At 39.4% G+C, this 22,428-nt stretch overlaps 1 protein-coding gene across 11 annotated transcripts in view; it reads left to right on the top strand.

Moving 5' to 3' along the window:
• rc3h2 (ring finger and CCCH-type domains 2) overlaps positions 1–22,428 on the top strand; it is a 90,608-nt gene that overhangs the window by 46,735 nt on the left and 21,445 nt on the right. For all 11 annotated transcript variants that reach the window (XM_069889015.1, XM_069888991.1, XM_069889024.1 and 8 more), the window contains 10 exons: positions 2,209–2,384; positions 4,341–4,541; positions 6,668–6,800; positions 10,585–10,703; positions 11,289–11,401; positions 11,571–11,879; positions 13,556–13,764; positions 14,954–15,384; positions 16,570–16,743; positions 18,087–18,242. In XM_069889015.1, coding sequence (XP_069745116.1) covers positions 2,209–2,384; positions 4,341–4,541; positions 6,668–6,800; positions 10,585–10,703; positions 11,289–11,401; positions 11,571–11,879; positions 13,556–13,764; positions 14,954–15,384; positions 16,570–16,743; positions 18,087–18,242 — 2,021 coding nt within the window. The remainder of the gene's footprint in view (positions 1–2,208; positions 2,385–4,340; positions 4,542–6,667; positions 6,801–10,584; positions 10,704–11,288; positions 11,402–11,570; positions 11,880–13,555; positions 13,765–14,953; positions 15,385–16,569; positions 16,744–18,086; positions 18,243–22,428) is intronic.

The following is a 22,428-nucleotide window of genomic DNA, read 5'->3' as shown; positions in this document are numbered from 1 at the left end:
GTATACCTGAGTTTCAAGGGTGTCAGGAAAGCGGGATGAGTGCAATCACGATCACCAGAGGGATGTTGCTTGGGAAGCTGAATGGACTAAAGGTAGGTAAGTATCCTGGATCAGATGGAATGCACTCTCTGGTTTTGAAAGAAGTAACTCTATAGATTTTTGAAAGTGTTAGTGGAGTCAAATTTGCAAAAGTTGCTCCACTATTTAAAAGAAAGGGAGGCAGCATAAAGTAGATTATAGACCTGTTAGCCTAACATTATTGATTGGGAAGTTGTTTGAGTTGACTGTCATGGATGAGGTTCTGGAGTACCTGGTGGTACATGACAAGGTGGGCCAGAGTCAGCATGGTTTCCTTGGGGGAAAATCTCACCTGACAAACCTACTGTAATTTTTTGAGAAAAACACAAGCAGGCTAAACAAAGGAGATGGAGTGGATATTGTATATTGGATTTTCTAAAGCCCTTTAACACGGTGGCTGACATGAGGCTGCTTAGCAAGATGAGAGCCCGTGGAATAACAGGAAGGATACTAGCACGGGTAGAGCTTTGGCTGATTGACAGGAAACTGAGAGTGGGAACAAAGGAATCCTACTCTAGCTGGCTACTGGTTACCAGTGGTGTTCCACAGGGGTCGGTGTTCCGCAGGGGTCGGTGTTCCGCAGGGGTCGGTGTTCCGCAGGGGTCGGTGTTCCGCAGGGGTCGGTGTTCCGCAGGGGTCGGTGTTCCGCAGGGGTCGGTGTTCCGCAGGGGTCGGTGTTCCGCAGGGGTCGGTGTTCCGCAGGGGTCGGTGTTCCGCAGGGGTCGGTGTTCCGCAGGGGTCGGTGTTCCGCAGGGGTCGGTGTTCCGCAGGGGTCGGTGTTCCGCAGGGGTCGGTGTTCCGCAGGGGTCGGTGTTCCGCAGGGGTCGGTGTTCCGCAGGGGTCGGTGTTCCGCAGGGGTCGGTGTTCCGCAGGGGTCGGTGTTCCGCAGGGGTCGGTGTTCCGCAGGGGTCGGTGTTCCGCAGGGGTCGGTGTTCCGCAGGGGTCGGTGTTCCGCAGGGGTCGGTGTTCCGCAGGGGTCGGTGTTCCGCAGGGGTCGGTGTTCCGCAGGGGTCGGTGTTCCGCAGGGGTCGGTGTTCCGCAGGGGTCGGTGTTCCGCAGGGGTCGGTGTTCCGCAGGGGTCGGTGTTCCGCAGGGGTCGGTGTTCCGCAGGGGTCGGTGTTCCGCAGGGGTCGGTGTTCCGCAGGGGTCGGTGTTCCGCAGGGGTCGGTGTTCCGCAGGGGTCGGTGTTCCGCAGGGGTCGGTGTTCCGCAGGGGTCGGTGTTCCGCAGGGGTCGGTGTTCCGCAGGGGTCGGTGTTCCGCAGGGGTCGGTGTTCCGCAGGGGTCGGTGTTCCGCAGGGGTCGGTGTTCCGCAGGGGTCGGTGTTCCGCAGGGGTCGGTGTTCCGCAGGGGTCGGTGTTCCGCAGGGGTCGGTGTTCTTACCACTTCTTAAATTGTATATTAATGATTTGGATTGCGGAATAAATGGATTTGTGACCAATTATGCAGATAATACAAAGATGGGTGGAGGGGCAGGTAGTGATGATGAAACAAAGAAGCTGCTGAGAGACTTGGATAGATTAGGAGAATGGGCAAAGAAGGGGAAAATGAAAGTGTGTGGTCATGCACTTTGTAGAAGGAATTAAAGGGCAGACTATTATTTGGATGGGAAGAAAATTCAAAATACCCTAAAGGTTAACCTTTAGATGAAGAAGAAGATGAAGGCAATGTTGGTATTTTTATATCTGGAGGAATAGTGTATAAGAGCAGGATGTGATGTTGAGGCTTTGCAAGGCACTAGGGAGGCCTCAATTGGAATACAGGGTACAGTTTTGGGATCCTTATTTAAGAAAGGGATTAGCTGTGATTAAATGTATTGTGGTCCCAGGATTCCCCAGAGACCACAGCACATTTAAGGGGGACACAGACTGAAATCCTAAAATATGCTTTGTTCATATAAAAGTACGGAAGAAACAAACTAAAGTTGACTGCTTCACAGGAAAGGGGGCCCATAAACTTTGAGCAGAGTTACAAGGGGACCATAGCCAAGTAAAGGTTGAGAATAGCTGCTCTATACTATCTCAACTGTATTTTCTCACTTCATCTCGAAATACCTTAACACTTAAAAATTCTAAAGTATTTTCTTCAGTATAGCTAAACAGTAATACTTATGTTTTCCATTCTTTTAACAGCTATGCAGGAAGAAGCTCTTAAATTGGTTTTGCTTGCATTGGAAGATGGGTCTGCACTCTCTAGGAAAGTGTTGGTTCTCTTTGTAGTTCAGAGACTTGAACCGCGGTTTCCTCAAGCATCCAAAACGAGTATTGGTCATGTCGTGCAACTATTGTACCGTGCTTCATGTTTCAAGGTACTGCATTCAGGTTTGCAAGATATTCTATTCACCTCATGACTTAAACTTTGGAAAAATTAATGGCTTTATGTTAAAATCTGTCAATTTCATTTTTAGCAACTTGGATTTTAATGTTAATAAAACCCTAAATTGCAGGGAAAAGTTCTCAAAACAACAACCAATGAAGGAAATTGTGGAAAAGTAATATTGACTCTAATCATTTGTTTTAGAGGAGAAGAGTAACAGTTTCACCTGCCTTGCCACTTTTAAGTAGAGCAAACACAAGATGGATATGAATTTCTGGGATGAATAGAATCTGAGGATGTTTTTGCTCCTTTTGTTCCCTTTCAGCTTTTCACCATTGTTCTTCGGCATTGGTGACGTTCAGCGCTGATGCCACGAAGGATGTGCTTTGCTCTTCAATGCATCCTCCTGGAAGAGGAGTGCCCCTAAAGTTTAGCTGATTCAGCCCAGTGAACAAAGCCAATATATCCACAAATACCCATCACCAATGGGGTGGCTAATTCCACCAATTTTTTTTACAGAAAGAATGAGAGGTGACTTCATTAAAGCATTTCAAATGTTGAGAGGCCTGAACAGAGAAGATGTGGCAAAGTAGGGGAGTCTTGGACAAGAGGGCCCATCTTCAGGATTAAAAGGTGCCCATTTAAAACAGATGTGGAGGAATTTCTTTAGCCAGAGAGTAACTAACCACTGGAATTTGTCATGCTCTCTGGTGGTTGATCTACCACATGGTCCCTTCACCATAAACCATTAAATATACCCTTTTTCAACCTCCATAAATCAGGGGGATAATAGAATCCCATCCTCCTATTCTACTCATCCCATAAATTCATTTCTATCTTGTGTTTGCTCCACTATGCCATGCATCCCATTGATATGTGATATTAATCAGGTCTGCAACAAGACTATCCTCGTTTTAAAAAAAAAAGGCATCAAATAAGGTTGTGTCATTGATTTAATGCTTAATATTGCCAGAGCTGCCATGGGCTCCCCCTGTGTCACATTAAATATGTAAGGAAAAACCAAGCAAGCAAGCTACTTTGAAACATTTGCTATGATATCATGTTTTTATCTCTCTCTGCTACTGTGGAATAGATATTGCTCCAATTATTGTGACATCTGGTTCCGAATTGCAGTCAAATCATGGCCAGTGTCTGTATGCTTAGAAGGATAGTTCATTATAATAAGGGTTTTCAGTATTCAAATTTCTATACAGCCCAGTATGTATTCTGGTAACCAATTACTTAAACATTGTCGACTTCCAAGTAAGCATTTGTGAGTGGAATTTATTGAAAGTTGATGAAAAATTACCTGATGTGGATATTGCTGCTTTCAAATTTTCGCAAATGAATTTATTTTTCAATCTGTTATGTCGTGATAAATGATCCCTCAGTCAAATTTGTTTTTTCTTGCTTGCTTTTAAATAAGCCAATGCCACTATATGACAGATGCAAATGGATTAATTTAAAAAGAGTAGTAACCAATTTGAATCAAATGGAAACTTTCTTTGTATAATTTGTATCTTGATTATCTTCAAGACAGATGTAGTTTTGAGCAGGAGATAATTTGGCTAGACATCAGCCCAAGAGAGCAAATGGCTTTCGTTTAACATCTCTGACAAAGATACTTCCAGTGATGTTAAAAAAAAAAGGCTTTTATTTCTGTGCACTAATCTCCAGAATACTCTGAATCTGAGAATGCTAGCAACTGTATGTCATTAGGATTGTGATGAATGATAATTAAGATTGCTGCACAATTATTAATAGAAAAATAAACAATATTCTATTAGCCTTTCAAACTTGTCCATTGGCTTTCAGTTCTTTCTCTCTTTAGAGCTCTTAATCTGTCATCCATAATTTAAAGATGCTTGCCATTTAGAAAATAATGAAGTCTATCTTACAGACAAGAATGTTTCAGGCATGATTTATTGTGGACTGTTTTTCTCTCTAGGTTACAAAAAGGGATGAAGATTCTTCTCTAATGCAATTGAAAGAAGAATTTCGAACTTATGAAGCTTTGCGCAGGGAGCATGATGCACAGATTGTTCATATTGCCATGGAGGCAGGACTTAGAATTTCCCCTGAACAATGGTCTTCCCTTTTATACGGAGACTTGGCACATAAATCACATATGCAGTCTATAATTGATAAGGTGTGTTCTCAAAGATGTGGATAATAGTAAGTTTTTTTTAAACCAGAGAAAAATCTAAAGTTTGCTATTTCACTGAATGGCATAATTATTGCTGCTGCCCCCCTCCACCCCCAACCACCATTTGCAGGGACCTAGATTCAATACTGACCTTGAGTTCTCAATGTGTGGATTTTGTATGGTCTCTCCAAGACTGCATGGGTTTCCTCCAGGTGCTTTGGTTGTCTTCCAGCAGCATTGGTGAGGATGGAGGAGTAAACCAAAGCTGTTCAGAAGGGAGCTATCCTTTTATGGTGCTGAGGGAGGACATGTGAGGTAGATATTCAATGGAATCACTATCCTCCCTTGTGATAGTGGAGAAGAGTGAAGATCACAAGTGCAGGAAATGGAACATGGGTGAGGGCTTTGTCATCTGAGGTGGAATGAATGAAATTATTGGTTGAGGTTAAATAAATGTGTAGTCAGAATGCAAGAGATGGAGAAACAAGGAGAAGAAAATTATTTCCTTGAAACGGGAAGTATAGTTGCAGGAGTTGTGGGATCTAGTGAGTAGAGATGGAGAAATTTGAGAAATAAGTGAATAGTGTAGGATGGACCTTTTAAAGGGTGTATTTTGTAGCTGAGTTGATGAAATTTTCCAGTGCATAGTGAGGCTAAAAATGCCCGTTAGAGGAGTCCACTTACCTAAACAAAGAATGTAGGCAGTGATCGGAGGAAGGTTCCATGGGCCCTAGAGAGAGAAAGCCATAATGTGGACCCTTGGAGATTCCTATGGCAACATTTCTTTTTTGGAGGAAGCAGATAGAATCAAAAGAACTTCATCCAGGAAGATAAGAGTATGGTAGAGCTATGGTAATTTAGGCCAGCTATTCTCAACTTTTTTTTCTTTTGCGATGACCTTCTTGGGATTCTGCTGAAAGTTTGTGGGCTCCTTCCCTGTGAAGCAGTCAAGTTGGTTGGTTTCTTCTGTACTTGGGTATCCGGTATCGTTTATTTATCGCAATTAACACCATACAGTATTAAAACTGAGATAGTGTTCTCTCCTACTGACTATACGAAAAACATTTAAAAAAAAAAAAATACAAAACTTTGATTTCAGTTATGCTGGCCCCTGGGATGGGCCATATGCCCCCATTGAGAATGGTTGATCTAGGCAACAAAGCATCAGAAGTGTTTTGGATGTCTGCTTGCTTATTGTTAAAATTGTATTCAGATTGGATTACAGAATACAATATGTTCAGTTCAGAAGATAGATGATTTCCATCTTTTACAATAATATAAATACAGCAGATTTGGCAGCTTCTGTGTTGAGAGATATTATATTGACATCAGAACTGCAGAAAAGCTATTCACTGGAAACTTTAGACTTATTCTCGTCTTGGGTGCTCTCTGATCATCCATATATTTCACTGTTTATGTATTAACTGTCATCAGTAATTCAGCATTTTGTATGGCAGTGAGCTGCATTTACATATCTTCTCATCCATTTTTGTATCATAAACACTCCAATATAGTATAGCACTAATTATAAATGTCCCTGCATTGTATTTCATAGCAAGTAGTCGTTCTATCTTAATTATCTATGCATTGACTACTGATATTGGACTCACAGCATGACTTTGAACAAGTGTAGTATGAAGACGTGAGATATTATTTTTGCATAGTAGTCAGTTGTAATTCAATCTTGCTATAATATGCTTGCACAAGTCAAATTGTATTACTTAATAGTCTGATTGTTAATATATAAAAGCTGTCAGAGTTGCTTCACAAGAATGCCGGTCAACAAAATTTAATGCAGGTATCAGAAAGGAAGTTCCAAGTGGCCACCTCCTAACTAATTTTTGTGTTGTCCAGTCCCTTGAACATGCTGTGCCATTTACTTAGGTGGCTCTTTTGATCATAACCTCAAGTGTACATTTATGTCTGCCTTCTGTAACCTTCCATCATTCCATACCTTGCTTGTCAAGTAATTATCTAAACCTTTAACGATTTTTAAGACCCCACTTCAATTCCCTTTTGTTAAAGAGTGTTTCAAAGACCTACTGCCCTGAGTGTAACAACATTTTCTTTAGAAATTGCATTTCAGTTAATTATTTTGATGTCATTACCTCCTTTTCCTTTGTCTGCAGCTTCAGTCCCCAGAATCTTTTGCAAAGAGTGTGCAGGAATTGACCATTGTCCTGCAGCGGACAACGGATCCAGCTAATTTGAACAGACTACGATTTCATCTTGAACTTTTGGCAAATATAGATCCAAACCCAGGTATATATGTAGTAAATAGTAAAACACAAATGTTTGCAGACACTGTGATTGAAGTAAAAAACACAATGCTGGAGAAACTCAACAGGTCAAACAGTGTATTCTGTATAGCAAAGATAAAGGTGCATATTCAACGTTTCAGAATTGAGCCCTTGATCAAGGTATGAGGAAAATGTAGGCCAGCGCCTGAATAAAAAGGTGTGGGAGAGGCAGGGGAAGGAGCACAGGCCCACGGGCAATAGATGGATAAGGGAGGGTGGGCAAAACAGTAAACAGGGAGAGGAAAGGGAAGGGGATGTAGAGGAAAGAAAACCGGAGAACTCGATGTTAATGCCATCCAGTTGGAGTGTTCGAAGATGCAATATTAGGTGTTGCTCCCAGTGGCCAACCATTTCAATTCTGCTCCCACTCCCGCACTGACATTTCTGTCCGTGGCCTCATACACTGCCAAACCATGACCACCCATAAATTGGAGGAGCAACATCTAATATTCCATCTTGGCACTCTCCAACCAGATGGCATTAATATTGACTTCTCTGGTTTCTGCTAGACCACTTCCCGTTCTCCCTCTTTTTCCTTTCCTCCGGCTCTCCACGTCCTTCCCTCTTCATTCACAGAGCCACTCCCCCTCTTTATTGTTGTGCCTTTCCTCCCTTATCTATCTATTACTTGCCTGTACTGTAGGCCTGTGCTCTTCCCTCTACCCTCTACCCCCCCACCCCCCCAGATGCCTGCCTACAGTTTGTTCATACCTTGATGAAGGGCTCAAGCCCAAAATATTGGTTATGTATCTTTGCAACACCACGTTTATATGTGTATACCTTGGTTTCTCAAAACTAAACAATACATAGCTGGGAATATTTGTGAATCATTTGGCTATTTTATGGAAGCAGTTTATTTTTTGACTTAACTAACTGGATTCTCGTTGTCTATCTGTATGGCTGTACTTTGTTGCCAGTAGAGATTCCTGGTTATTCTTAAATCTTTTCCATCTATTAATATCTTTAAGCATTTTCATGATGACTTAATGTTTCGCTTTGTCAAAGGCTTTTATATAGTCAATGAAACAGAAGTATAGGTCTTCTTGTACTTCTACTGATCTTTCAATAATATTCCTGAGGCTATAAGTGATGTTTGATGTTACCTTGCGTTCAACAAAGGCACACTGTTCTTCACTGACCTCGGGTTTAATTTTGTTTCTTATTCTGTACATGATTTGAAGTAGAATTTTTGACGTGGCCCATTAAACTAATTGTTCTGTGTTGTCCATATCCTGTTGCACCTGGTTTCTTTGGCAGTGCAATGAAAATGGTCTTTAAAAGATCTTCTGGTACTTTGCCACTGTTATATGTTCCGTTCAATATGATTACTAATTTCAATACATCAAAATCTTCTAGCACTTCATACAGTTCAACCAGAATGTTTTCTGTTCATGATGTTTTTTTCCCTTTCGCATTTTCTTCATAGCATGTTCACTTCTTCTTTCACTATTGCTAGGCCCTTGTTGTTGTCCCAATATCAAAGTTGTCTTCTTGGTCTTTGTTGTCATATAGATCTTTGATGTACTCTGACCATCTTTGAATTATTTTTTCTTTTTCCATAATTGTCGAGCCGTATTTTGCTTTTATACATCCTGTTGCTACTCCACTTCCGATTTGTGACCTCTTTAATCTTGTCGTGCATATGTTGACTGTTGTTGGTCTCTGCAATTGCTCTATTCACTTGCATTTGTGTTAAGTGAGGAGTTAGACAGGGTTGTGTCACCAGACCTGTTCTTCCTGTAGAGTGAAAACATCAAGAGAAACCTACAAGACCTACCTGGAATAAGTGTAGGAGGATACAATATCAATAAACTCTGCTATGCAGATGATGCAGCACTGATAGCAAACAGTGAAGTAAATTGACAGAAATTGGTATTTACCATCAACACGGAGAGCCAAAGATTTGGCCTAACTCTAAACAAAAAAGAAAACTGGTAATATCAAAGAAACCTGATATTCCAAATTGTAGGATCGTATTGGGAAATGAAATCCTGAAATGTTTACAACTTCAAGCACCTTGGATCATGGGTAATATCTGATGGCAAATGCAAAGTAGACATGAAAGCAAGAACAGCATTTGTAGAAATGAGAAACATCCTAATGAACAAGAAAATAGTACTTGACATCCTCCTTCGAACTCTCAGCTGGTACATTCTTCCTATATTGATGTATGACTGTGAGTCATGGACCTTCACAAATGTAATGAAAAAAAATGCAGCAGAGATGTGATTTCTCAGAAGAATGCTATGCATACCATATATACCACACACAATAACAAAGAAGTTCTACAAAGAACAAAAACAAAACATACATTACTTAAAAGAATCAGAAAACAGCAATCAAAATTTTTTGGACGCATCATGCAAAGAGATACATTAGAACATTTAGTTACAGCTGGAAGGAAAAAGAAGCAGAGGCAGACAGAGAATGAAAATGATAGATTAACATCATGGTGCGAAACAGGGGAGGAACAACAACAATTCAGAGGGTCAGAGACCATGATGGATGGAGAGACATGATCACCCATGCCAAACAGCAAAGCACTTGAAACAAACAACTAAATTCAATGGATATTCTATCCATTGCTCAAACTGCCTGCTTGTTTGTTTTGAAATGATACATTTTTCAGCTGTTTTAATTTTCTGATGTCAACTTGGTAAATGACTGTTCCTTGTTTAAGTAGGACTACATTTTTTTTAAATTGAGCATCAGTCTTTTAAAATGACAATCTCTCAGTGGAATTTGGATTTCTCATTTGGAGAAAATACCTATATTTTGTGGCTAGGCCACATAATCTAATGAAGTTCTGTTGGAAGTATGTACACTAAGATCAAGCAGATCTATTAACATTAATTTTGTACTGAATTACCAAACATAGTTGCCATTCTGGACATCTGAACATATTTGGTTAACTGACACCTTGAACTGTTAGAACATAGAAATAGAGTAGGTCATTTGGCCCTTTATATCTGTTTCACCATTCAATAATATCTTTACTGATATTTATCCCTGTGCCACTTTGCTGCACTAACCTATGTATCTTGATTTGCTTAATATCTCAAAATACAACATTAACCTGTTTGGTGTCTGAACTCCAACAGCCAGCCCCCTTCATAGAGATTTTTTTTTAAACTCCATCCTTTTGTTTTCTACATCTAGACTTTTTGATTTGAAACTCCTGGTTATAAATATCTCAACCAAAGAAAGCCACATTAATTCTTTCAAGCCCCATAAGAATTCTGTACCTTGAAATGCAGTCACCACTCATTCTCCTTTATGACAATTCTGCTAGTTTAGAAATATTTCTAGTGAACCTTCATTCACCTCCTAACTCGAGTACGTCTTGCCTATGCATAATATTTCAGATGAATTCTCAGCAGGGCCCAATATAATTGGATCGAGGCATTGAGACTTTAGTACACAAATCCTCTAGCAATGAAGCCCACTGTGCAGTTTGCTTTTCTAATTGCTGTCTGCACCTGATTATTAACTTTGTCATTCATATACAAGGGCATCCTGATCCCTCATTGTTTTTAAAAAAAAAAAATACTGTCTTTATCAAGATGAGATATTTCTTTATTCACAAATGGCAGAAGTGAGAAGGAAAGAAACCAAATGGAAAAAGAGAGGGAGAATTATATTTTAAGTGTAATAAAGTGGCAGCTAAATCTGAAGCAGGAATCTCTAGTTTGTCAATGTAGTGTGTTTTGAAATTGAAAAGGGGTTAAAAACCTTTTTTTCTTAAGATGCTGCAGCACCAACATGGGAACAACTAGAGAATTCAATGGTAGCTGTAAAAACTGTCGTTCATGGCCTTGTGGATTTCATCCAGAACTTCAGTAAAAAAGGTCATGAGGCACCACAAGTAAGCCTTATTTCTTTTGTTTACGTAGTCTTGTTTTAAATTAAAATGTTTGAATCCGATGAATCAAAATTTGAATGATTTGAAATGTTGAAGAAAATTGGTTATTCAAAGCCAGTTTAAAAATGTTTACAAATGATGTTTTAACGGAACTTTTTCTCTGTAACGCTACTCTGCACTTGCTTTATTTTACACTACCTATTTTATTCAGGAATCAGTTGACTTTCATGGATCGCACACAGCCAAAGTATTCACCATGTCTAGGTGCATGTGACAATAAGTAATTGTGTTTTGCCTTTTGCTATTGATTTGCATTCCACTGGAGGGAAAAAAGAGAGCTCATTTTACAATCACATTGTTTTTCTGATATAATATATTGAACATTTTTTGCATCTTGCAGCTATTTTATCAATCACAAATTGTATTACTTAAGGAACCATTATGTAGGAAGAGTTTTCATCCTTTCATGACAAACATTTCAAAATAAATTTGTGTTGAACTAAAAAAGTTATTACTGATAATAGATTAAAACTCTAGTAAAAGTCAGACTTAAATGGCCATGAAAATATTGCTTATTTTTATTCTCAGCCACAGCCAAACAGCAAATATAAAACCAGTATGTGCCGAGATCTTCGACAACAAGGAGGTTGTCCTCGTGGTGCCAATTGTACTTTTGCTCACTCCCAAGAGGAATTGGAAAAGTATGTATTTTTAATTATACATTGCAGTAGAAATACAATTTATTCTACTATGTTCAATTTTGCAATACTATCCTTTGAGCCTTGAAATTCAGAAAAGAGCAATGTTTTTGGCTTTTTTCATATATTGAATGCATCACGGGTGGAAAACAGTTGTATTCTTTATTATCAGATATCGGATGCGGAATAAGAAGATTAATACTACAGTCCGGCCTTTCCCACTATCACAAGCGCTTCAGAACAAAGTTGGAATTGCTAACATAGTCACAACATCTGCAGGAAATGTAGTCTCTGTAACAGGATCCACTGAAACCACTGTGAAAATGGTGCAGGCAACAAATGGGATAATTAGCCCAGAAACTACTATGCCACAGTTAATATCACGATGTGCAGATACCTCAGCTTCTTTGGAGACTGCTAAGAAAATTGGACAGAACTGTCTGAGCACACCTGGATCACTATCTGGTTCACCACCAGAAAAGTAAGATGTCACTTTCCATCTGTAAAACTTGAGATCCATACAACTTCCCTTTTGACATTCATTGTTACAAAATGGGGACAAAATGTAACCACTGATGACTTTTCTACACAGGTTGGGTAATATTTCATAAAATGTCAGCTCAGTTAGAAGATTTGTCCCAACCACCTCCAATGAGATCAGTGTTACTTTGTGCATAATTTATACAGAAAGAAAGATACTGATCTATTATTGCAGGTGAGGAGCACAGTTGACTTTATTGGTGACGTTGTGGAGTTGGCATATTCTCATTGTATCTGGGTTAGTTTCCTCCCATATCTCAAATGTACAGGTTAGTAGGTTAATTGGTTACTGTAAATTGAATTTTAAATTTATACATATAGCATGGTAACAGATCTTTCCAGCCCAAGAGCCCGTGCCACCTAAATACACCCAGTTAAAATACAACCCACCCCCTACCCCCGTACCTTTTGAAGGGTGGGAGGAAACCCATGCAGACGTGGGAGAATTTACAAACTCCTTACAGACAAAGTCAGATTGGAACCCAGGTCATGGGTGCTGTAATTGCGCCACACTAACCGTTATGTCATCCTAGCATATCGATCAAATCTCAAATCTGGGGGAAATTGATGGAAAAGTGGGGAAAATAATATGGGCTTGGTGTGAAAATGAGAGCTTCATTATTTTGACTAGATTAGTACTCCTTGAAAATTGCAGACTAAAGCCAAATTAATGTGTTGAAAAGTTATTGTCTCCAATAATTTTAAGATAAATCGTAGAGCGGCATTCAAGAAAAGCAAAGTAATTTACTGCTTTTGTATGCATTTAAAAGTAATAAAAATTTAATTTCTAATAATCTTTCATGAAGGTACTTAAAAGTAAAATGTGCTTAAGAATTCATCTTACAGCTACTCAAAGGGACAAAGATATTATGGAATAAATTGTGTCTTACGAGCATTCACTCTGTTCCTGTTTGGACTATTCAACATGAGCAATATAAGGATTCAGTTCACTTATGTCACAAAGAAGCTGGGGCTGTTTAAAAATAAATAAATTAATAGATAGCTAGAATGAAATGCACGCAACTACCTTTTTTTAAAAAAGCAACTTAGAGTGGATATTTCTTGAATTGCTAAATTAAGTGTCAAACACGTGTACAGAATATATTAAAACATTTCAAAGTTGTCTTAAAGTCACATTTGTTAGTACATTTGGTGTGAGGTCAGGATCTTCCAGGTAACATGAGTAGATGGTTTTACCTGCTCCCACCTTTGAAAGACAGTAGAAATGTATTCCTACTAAAATATTTTTTTCCACATAAACCCCTGCTGGGTTTTCTCTCTTTTAAATTAAATTTAAATTTTATTTACAACATGGTAGAAGTCGATTCCAGCCATTACACCCAATTAACCTGCAATCCCATACGGTTTGGAGGGTGGGAGAAAACCAGAGAACCCGGAGAAAACCCACAAGGGTCCCTGTGAGAATATACAAACTCATTACAGACAGGCACTGGATTCAAACCTGAGTTGCTGGAGCTGTGATATATTTATTCTAACAGCTATGCTAACTGTGCCACTCTTTGGAAATAGTGATTTATTTTAAAAGAAAATACTTTAAGATGAAACAGATGGCTAATAATGCATTTTGTTACCAAAGATTTGCATTTTGTTTTCCAGTAAAATTGATTCACCTCCTAAGACTATTCTCAACCAAGTGCTCCCTACTTCAGCTGTAATGTCATCACACCTTGGACCAGATGCGACTTCCCTATCATCTATAAAATCTGTGGCAAGAGTGTCAGTGTACCCATCTCAGCAAACTGATTTGTACTATCAAGACCCCAGAGCAACAATTTCCTATGAACTACCTACTTACCAACAACAAGGTAAGCCAAACCTTAATCCATTCTCTTCCATCCAATGTGATAGTTGGTGTATCTAATCTATACCTAATGACTGTTTACTCATACATTTCAGGATGGCCTTTTGGAAGACTCATATAACAAGATGCTACCAAGCCTATATTGGCTATTTAAAAGAGAAATCCACTTACTCCCATTCATCTACTCCATTATTTCTGTCCCTTCTCCTCCACTTTCCTCAAGTTTTTGTTCCAACAGTGTTTATCCAGTATTTAACATTTTGCTTAAAAAGGAGCACCAAGATATTCTCTCTCCATCCTCCTCTTTCAACCTATTTCCGTTAAAATGATTTTTTTTTTCCTGTTACAAGGTTTTAGTGTCAAGATTAATGGAATAATACAAAACAGGCCCTTCAGTCCCAAAGCCTTTTTGCCATCTACAAAACAAAGGCATTCTGGATGAATGTGGCTCCAACAACACTCATGTAGATTTGTACTAGCCAAGACAAAGCAGACCACTTGGTATCCTAAATATTCATTCCCTTCAAAACTGGTGCAGTGGCTGCAGTGTGCACTGTTTGTAAAGTGAACTGCAATGATTAACCAATGATATTGTGGAAGCACCTCAAAACCTTTTTGCCAGTCAGGCTTGGGTAATAAAAGCTTGTTTTGCCCACAATGTGCCAGTCCCAAAAGTTAATATATTTTTTAAATTCTGCATTCCAGCAATTTAAAAGCACTTAAACACTGCCTTCCCTCTTAACATCACGCACTTTGAAGTTCACTTTAAACATTTCTTCTACACTTGATTATATTATTCACACCCATTTGTTCATTGCACAATTGCATTTTATTTATCTTTTCTCTGCCTTTAAAAGTGCAAACAAGTAAATTTTTGAAATTTTAGGACTTCTGTGTATAAAAAGCAATGTGCATGTGTATTAAGTTGGGTGTAAGGAGAGAAAATAAACTCTGTAAATAGATAATCCCCTTTCCTCAGTTGTATTAGATTAGCCACTATTTGAATGTAAATGTTACATGTTGATTTACAAAATATTAATCCATTTTGCCAAAGAAATTTGGAGCGAATGGATTATGATAAAGTACTTGTCAATAATGCTTCTGTTAATGTTTGAATTAAAGTTTATGATCTCTTTCTCAAACTTTTAAGATTAATTTGGTAATCTCTTTTGTGTTTTGTGAATGTCACACAGGAGGATATTATCCTCCACATACTGGTTTACCTTCTGGTGTGTCTCCTTGCCTTCCTCGCTATGTACGTCCCAACAGTCTGCCGGAATCCTCTCTTCCACCTACTGTGCCATATACTGACCATTACAATGGATATCCACCTCGTGAACGACTAGCATCTTCACCTTATCCATCAGGCCCTCCCCAGCAATATGGTTCAGTGCCTGCAGTTCCCTCTGGATTGTATGCACCAGTCTATGATAGTAGGCGCATGTGGAGGCCACAGATGTATCCACGGGATGATATCGTGCGGAGCAATTCTTTACCTCCGATGGATATGGTACCTTCATCAACTTACCATCATCCTCCACGAGAAAGATATAGCTCACTTGATGGATATTATTCTATGGCTGGACAACCACCAAATGAACAGCGGAGCGTCACCATGCAGAGGGTAGGTAGACAATTTGGAGTGAATTTGCTATTTTTTAATTTGTTGGTAACAGTTGTGAACTAACAATATAAAAATTATTTCCTATTGTAAAGGATTAATTTGATGGAATTTATATTTTGTAAGTAATTACTTCACCATACTGGTAAGCAAAGTAAATGGTTTCTTAGCTTGGGAGCTATATGTCAAGCTTCAGGTCCTTTAGAAGAAAGTTGATTTTGTTACAACATGTAGGAAATTGGAGAATCATTAAATTAACTTTTAGCATGTACCTTTGAGCCAGGCTCTCAGGTTAACTGCACATGTTTATCAACAAATGAGAGAAGCCCAGGGTTTGTCTTGGACACCAATTTTATGCCAAAGTAGAGCTCATAGGCTTTCTTAATAGGTGCAGTCATGCTATGTCCTTGAGCCTCAAGTGTACACTCGCCACAAATATAACAATGTATTGCAACATTGATGAGACATTTCTGCTGTATTAAATATTCCTGAAGACAATTAATACTATTGTTAAGTACACTTTGTTATTGCCCGAAGAGCGTGTGTGTCAGCATATGTTCAATCTATAATCAATGTAATGCACAGCTTTTGTATATGTGAGTTGCTTTTATAGCCTGTCTGCATCTATCCTGATGAATCTTGCCCAAGGCCTAAGACAACATTTGCATAGTATCTGCACTGAGTGCATGCCCAGGCATGCTTGGACTGATCAAAACAGCTTGCTTTGTGGGCAATATACTAGTAGACTTAAAATATAGCAGGAAATCACAAAACAGGTTTTACCTGTATTTTTTTTAAAAAAAACAGTATATGACAGGAGGATTTTAAGGTGATTTTTGTGATCAGCAGCCCCAAAGCCATAAAATGCACTCAAATGTGTTCAGGAACCAAAATCTTCGATGTCCAGTGTTATCTAAGTAAGGCTTAGTGCTGGAAACCTTTTTTTGTGAGGGGTTCTGAAGTTTTTACTAGGCTTGAACAATAATCTTGGCCTAGTTGTTCAATACCATGTCTTGTGGATGTTTTTGCTTATCCAAACAACAGAGAAGTTGGAATGTTTTTTTTGTTCAATTTATAGATTGAATATTGTTTAAAACTTGCATCTGTGAATGTTAGGAGGGGACATTAATACTTAGAATTCTGAAGTTGGGAATTAAAATGTAATTGTCGTTTGTACCTTCCTTGCAGGATGCATACAGCCGGATACAGCAGCCAGTCTTTGATGATCTGTTAAGACGGAAACCAGACCAATGGACACAGTATTCCCCTCAAAAACCACCACTGGTCTCTTCTGCTTTGTCTACAGTAGCCCAATCCTCTGCTCCTCCTTCCCCCTTGTTCAGTGTGGACTTCTGCTCAGAGGTATGCAAGACAAATTGAAGCTTTAGTGATAGCAGTGAAGAATTGGATACAGTGATTACTTTTTCATTATCATTTATATATTGATTGTGATTGTTAATGTATCTCAAGCTTTTTTCCAAAAAGGTCAACTTGTTGCTATGATTTTGGTGAAAAGCTTCTGCTACCTCTTTTGGTGAGCAGTAAAACTGTTTCACTCTGTTCCTTAATTAAGTCAGAGCAGATCTGTAATTGTTGAACACTCAAGAGTATTAGCTCTAGGTTTGGGCATATAGAAACCAAATTATTGAATCTATCCAAAAACATTCCTTATTGTAAAACTGTAGTTAAAGATTAAGAGTTTGTAATTTCTTACTCCTTTTATTTGATGTAAATAAAATTACAATGTGCTTCAGTAATTTTGCCATTTTCTGACTGATCTGTGTTTAAGAATATAACAGGAAGAAAAATAAAATGCATTGCTATTTGCAGTTACTGAGATTAGTTCTCAAAATATTGCTATCAGCATTTGTAAATGGTATGAAGTGAAAGGTGATTAATTCCTCTTTAATATATGTATATTAACTTCACCCATTACAGCCTGCTTTTCATGAAGCTCTGTTTACTCTTTAATAAGTATTGTTTGATGTGACTTTTTCCATGATAAGAACAACATCATCTGAGAGCTATTGTTTAGTCAACTTGGGTTTCTTCACTTTTTAAAATAAATACACCACCAAGGAAGAACACTTTACTATTCTCATTTTCACGATTGATTCAAGGAAGAAACTTTTTTTAAATTTGTTCATTTTTTTTAAAAAACAAAATCTATTTCATAAAAAGATTTTAATATTTTCACAAGATCTAGGAGCAGAAGTAGGCCCATTGGCCTGTCAAGTCTTCTCTGCCATTCTATTCATGAGACGATCCATCCTCCCTCTCAGCCCCACTCCCTGGCGTTCTCCCCTTAACTCTTGATGTCCTGACTCATCAAACAGCTGTCAATCTCTGCTTTAAATCCACTCAACGACTGCTTTGACAGCTACCTGTGGCAACAAGTTCCACATACTCACGACCCTCTGACTAAAGAAATTTTTCCCCATCTCTATTTTAAATTGATGCCCTTTTATCCTGAAGTTGTACTCCCTTGTCCTAGACTTCCCTACCATGGGAAAGATTTTAAAGCCCCAATCCCCAGCCTGATTTCCTCCTCCCCACCCTTGTCTGTCTATCATTCAGATAAAATATTTCATGTTGATCATTGCAAATGACATTGAAGTGTGTCTGCACTAAAGAAATTTCAGTGAAGTTAAGAAAAATATGGTCAACTATTGGAATTGTAATCTGTTTGCTTTGCTTTGAAACAGTTCTCTGAGAATACTAGTGATTTGTGTGTGGGCACTAAATTTGATGACAGCATGTCTCACTACTCTCCATGGTCTTGTGGGACTATCAGCTCTTGTATTAGTGCCATGGAGTCTGATCCAAAGGATGTTATGGCAACCACCAATGTAGAGATATTGGTAAGCAAACTGATCTCTTTTAAACCTTCTTTTCATTATTACGATAGTAAATGGGGTGTAAAAGCAAATAGAAGTGTTCTATTAAAGTATTATTTATCAATTATTTGAGTAATGACCCCAAGGTCCCATAGCATATTTGTGTGGAAGGTGAGATCATGTGGGATCAAAGGTGAACTTACCAATTGGGTTCAAAACTGGCTGAGTGGAACAAGGCAACAGATAATACTGGAGGGTTGATTTTCTGATTGGAGGCCTGTGGCCAATTGTGTGCCGTACCATTCTGGGTCCACTGGTGTTTGCCATCCAAATCATTAATCTAGATAACAATGTTGATTGGTGGTTTTGTGGACAAGGAAGAAGGATGTCTAAATTTTCTATAGGATTAGATCAGTGGAAAGATGGGCCTAGAAGAGGCAAACAGAAATTAACTCTGACAAGTGTGAGGCATTGCAATTTAGTAAATAAAACTAGAGTAAAAATTGCACATGAAATGGCAAGGGCCAGGAGAGTGTGAGAGGACAGGGGCATATGCATAGTTCCCTGAGAATTGGACAAGGTGGTGAAGAAGACAAGTGTGTCAATGGGCCTCCTTAAGCAGAGTTTGCAGTACAAAACTTGGCACCACTGCTCAAGCTATTTGTTAGACCACATTTAGAGTATTACACAGAATTTGAAAAAGAATCACCATTTAAATGGCACCTGGTGTTTTTTTTTAAACTCCCCCCCCTAAACTTTCCTCTCTCCACTTTGTAGAGATGTCCCCTGGTGTTTTTTATTCTTGCCCAAGGGAAAAAGGCACTGTGTGACCACCTTTACTATACCTCTCAGAATCTTGTAGGCTTCTAAGTCTTCTCTCATCCTTCTTCACTCAAAAGGTTCTGTTAACCATGCCTTGTAAGACTCATTTACCAATCTAGGCAACATTCTGATTAATTTCCTCTGCACCGCCGCCATAGCTTCCATATCCTTCCTATAATGAGGTGACCAGAACTAAACACAATACTCTTAAGTTGATCTCACCAGAGATTTTTAGAGTTGCAACATAACCTTGAATTCAATCCCCCATTAATGAAGCCCAGCATCCCATAGGCCACCTTAACTCTTCTCTAAACCTGCACACAACCTTGAGAGATGTATGAACTAGGACCCCAAGGTACCGCTTTTCCTCCATACTGTTAGATATCAGGAGTCACTTGATGGAGTAGTGGCCAGTCGGGGAATTCCAGCCCTCTCCGGAAAAGTTTTTTTAAAAAAAAAACACAGAAAACACAAAGGCACAAACACAAAAATTAAAATAAAGTGAAAGTAAAGGTGGGAAGAAAATGGCAACGAAGAAAGAAAAGTCGAAAGCAACGGGAAGAAGAGAAGAAGAAAAGACATCGGAAGAAGAAGGTGAAGGCCTTACCTGTCCAAGGAGGCCCGCCGCGGAGAGAGAAGCCCGCTCCCTCAGGTCAGTCGAAGTCCCGAGCTCGGGACTACAAAAATGGCTTGCGGAGCCAAGCAAAAGTGCGCAACCGCGCATGCGCATGACAAAAAAACACTGACAGGAGGGGGGATCAGCTGAGGAGTCGATCTCCACAGCTGAGAATGACAGCTACGACACAACAAGAAGAGAACTAGAAAACAATGAGAACAAGAAAGAAGAGAGTAAAAAGAAATAAAGGAAACAACAGATGACCAACCCAGAGGAAGAAGAAGAACATAGAGAAATGGAAGAAGAAGGGAAGGGCAAGACAATGGATATATTTTTTTTAAAGAATATATGGAATCAGTAAAAGAATGGCAATCACAAGAATTTAGTGAAATGAAAAGAAGAATTAAAAGTACAGAAGAAAAAATGAATAGATTAGAGATGGTCATGTCAGATATACGAAAAAGAGTGGACAAGGTGGAAGAACGAGAAACAGCCGTAGAAATGGAAGTAGAGGACTTAAAAAAGAAATTAGAAGAATAATAAAAAAGTTAAAGAGACACAAGAGCTCAGAAGATATAATGGAAAATTATAATAGAAGAAATAATATAAAGATAGTGGGCCTTAAGGAAGATGAAGAAGGCAAGAATATGAGAGAATTTATAAAAGATTGGATCCCCAGGGTCCTAGGAAGACCAGAATTACAGGGAGAAATGAAAATAGAAAGGGCACATAGAACATTAGCCCCTAAACCACAGCCACAATAAAAAACAAGATCCATTCTAGTAAAATTCCTAAGATATACAACAAGAGAAAATATATTGGAGAAAGCAATGAAGAAAATAAGAGAAGACAAAAAGCCACTGGAATACAAGGGTCAAAAATTTTTTTTCTATCCAGATACAAGTTTTGAACTCCTGAAGAAGAGGAAGGAGTTCAATGCAGCAAAAACGACCCTATGGAAAAAAGGTTATAAATTTATGTTAAAATAACCAGCGGTACTTAAAATGGTTATTCCGGGGCAGCAAAACAAACTATTCTCGGATCCGGAAGAAGCACGAAAATGTGCAGAACAACTACAAAACAGACAGAGAGATGAAGACATGTAACGAGAGCAAAAATGACCACGAACTATATGTACGTGTGTATATGGGTATATACATACTGTTAGATATCCAACCTTTAACCCTGCACTCAGTTTTCAGATTTAACCTTCTAAAATGCATCACCTAACACTTAACTGAATTGAACTCTATTTGCCAGTTTTCTGCCCTACTCTGCATCCGGTCTATATCCTTTTGTAATCTTCAATAACCTTCAGTACTCCACAACTCCTCCAACCTTCGTATCATCTGCAAACTTACCAACCCATCCTTCCGCTTCCTCGCCTAGGTCATTTATAAAAATCACAAACAGCAGGGGTCCCAGACCAGATCTCTGCGGAACTCTTCTAGTCACTGACCTGAAGGCAGAATACTTTCCATCCACTACTACTCTCTGCTTTCTACATGCAAACCAATTTTTAATCTACTCAGCCAAGGTTCCATTGTCCCTCGCCTCACAACTTTCTGAACGAGTCTAATGGTGACCTTGTCAAACGACTTACTAAAATCCATATAGTCCACATGTACTGCCCCACCTTCAACAATTTCCTTTGTATGGGTACACAATCCTTTATCCGGCCATGTAAAATCTGGAAAGCTCCAAAATCCGGCAAGTGGGGAGGAGACAGTAGTGCAAGTCGGGCGGGCATGGGGGAGAGACTGGCAGCGCGAGTCGGGCAGGCTAAGGGGAGAGACCAGCAGTGCAAGTTGGGTGGGCGAGGAAGTTGGGGGGGGAGATGGCAGCACGACTGGAAGGGGGTGGGGGTGAATATGGCAGCACAATTCGGATGGGTTTAAATCTGGCTTTCTGAAATCCAGAAAAATCCGAAATTCGGGACACACTGTCCCTCAAGGGTTCCGCATAAAGGATTTTGTACCTGTACCTCCTCAAAAAACTCAGTTAGGCTCATGAAGCATGACTTTTCCTTCCCAAAGCCTTGCTGACTACCCATGAGTAGTCTGTACTTCTCCAAATGCTCTTTAAGAATATCCTTAAGAATCCTTGCTAATAGTTTGCATGCCACTCTCTGCATGACTTACTGGTCTATAATTCCCAGCCTTCTCCCTATTACCTTTTTTAAACATGGGGGCCACATTTGCCATTCTCCAATCCTCTGGCACTTCCCATGTGGCCAAAGAGATTTCAAAGATCATAGCCAATGCCCCAGCCATCTCTTTGCTCCCTTCCCACAGCAACCTGGGGTATATTGCATCCAGCTCCAGGGACTTATCAATCTCCAACGCTTCCTCTTCCTTAATCTCAACATCATTTAGCACACAAGCCTGTTCTGTTCCAACTTCACCCTGATCAAGGTCCTTTTCTTTGGTGACTATTGAAGATGGTTGTTTAACTATTTTTTAATTTAAGACTCCAGCACCTCTGCCTCCAGGCACATGTTGCTTCCTTTATCCTTAAGCTGCAATCGTGTCTGCCTGTCCTGCATCGGACTTGTCAGCCACAAACGAGCCTGCAGCTGACGTGGACATTACCCCTCCATAAATCTTCGTCCGCGAAGCCAAGCCAAAGAAGAAGCGGCCACACCTTCATTCTCATCATCCTTCTGTTCTTTAAATATGCATAGAACACCTTGGTGTTCTCCTTAATCCTACTTGCCAAGGCCTTCTCATTCCCACTTCGAGCTCTCCTCAATCCTTTAAATTCCTTCCTGGT

The sequence above is a fragment of the Narcine bancroftii genome, chromosome 1, assembly GCF_036971445.1.
Source record: "Narcine bancroftii isolate sNarBan1 chromosome 1, sNarBan1.hap1, whole genome shotgun sequence".
Lineage (NCBI taxonomy): Eukaryota > Metazoa > Chordata > Chondrichthyes > Torpediniformes > Narcinidae > Narcine > Narcine bancroftii.
Note: the sequence above shows the minus strand (reverse complement) of the source record. Positions and strands in the feature narration are given on the sequence as shown.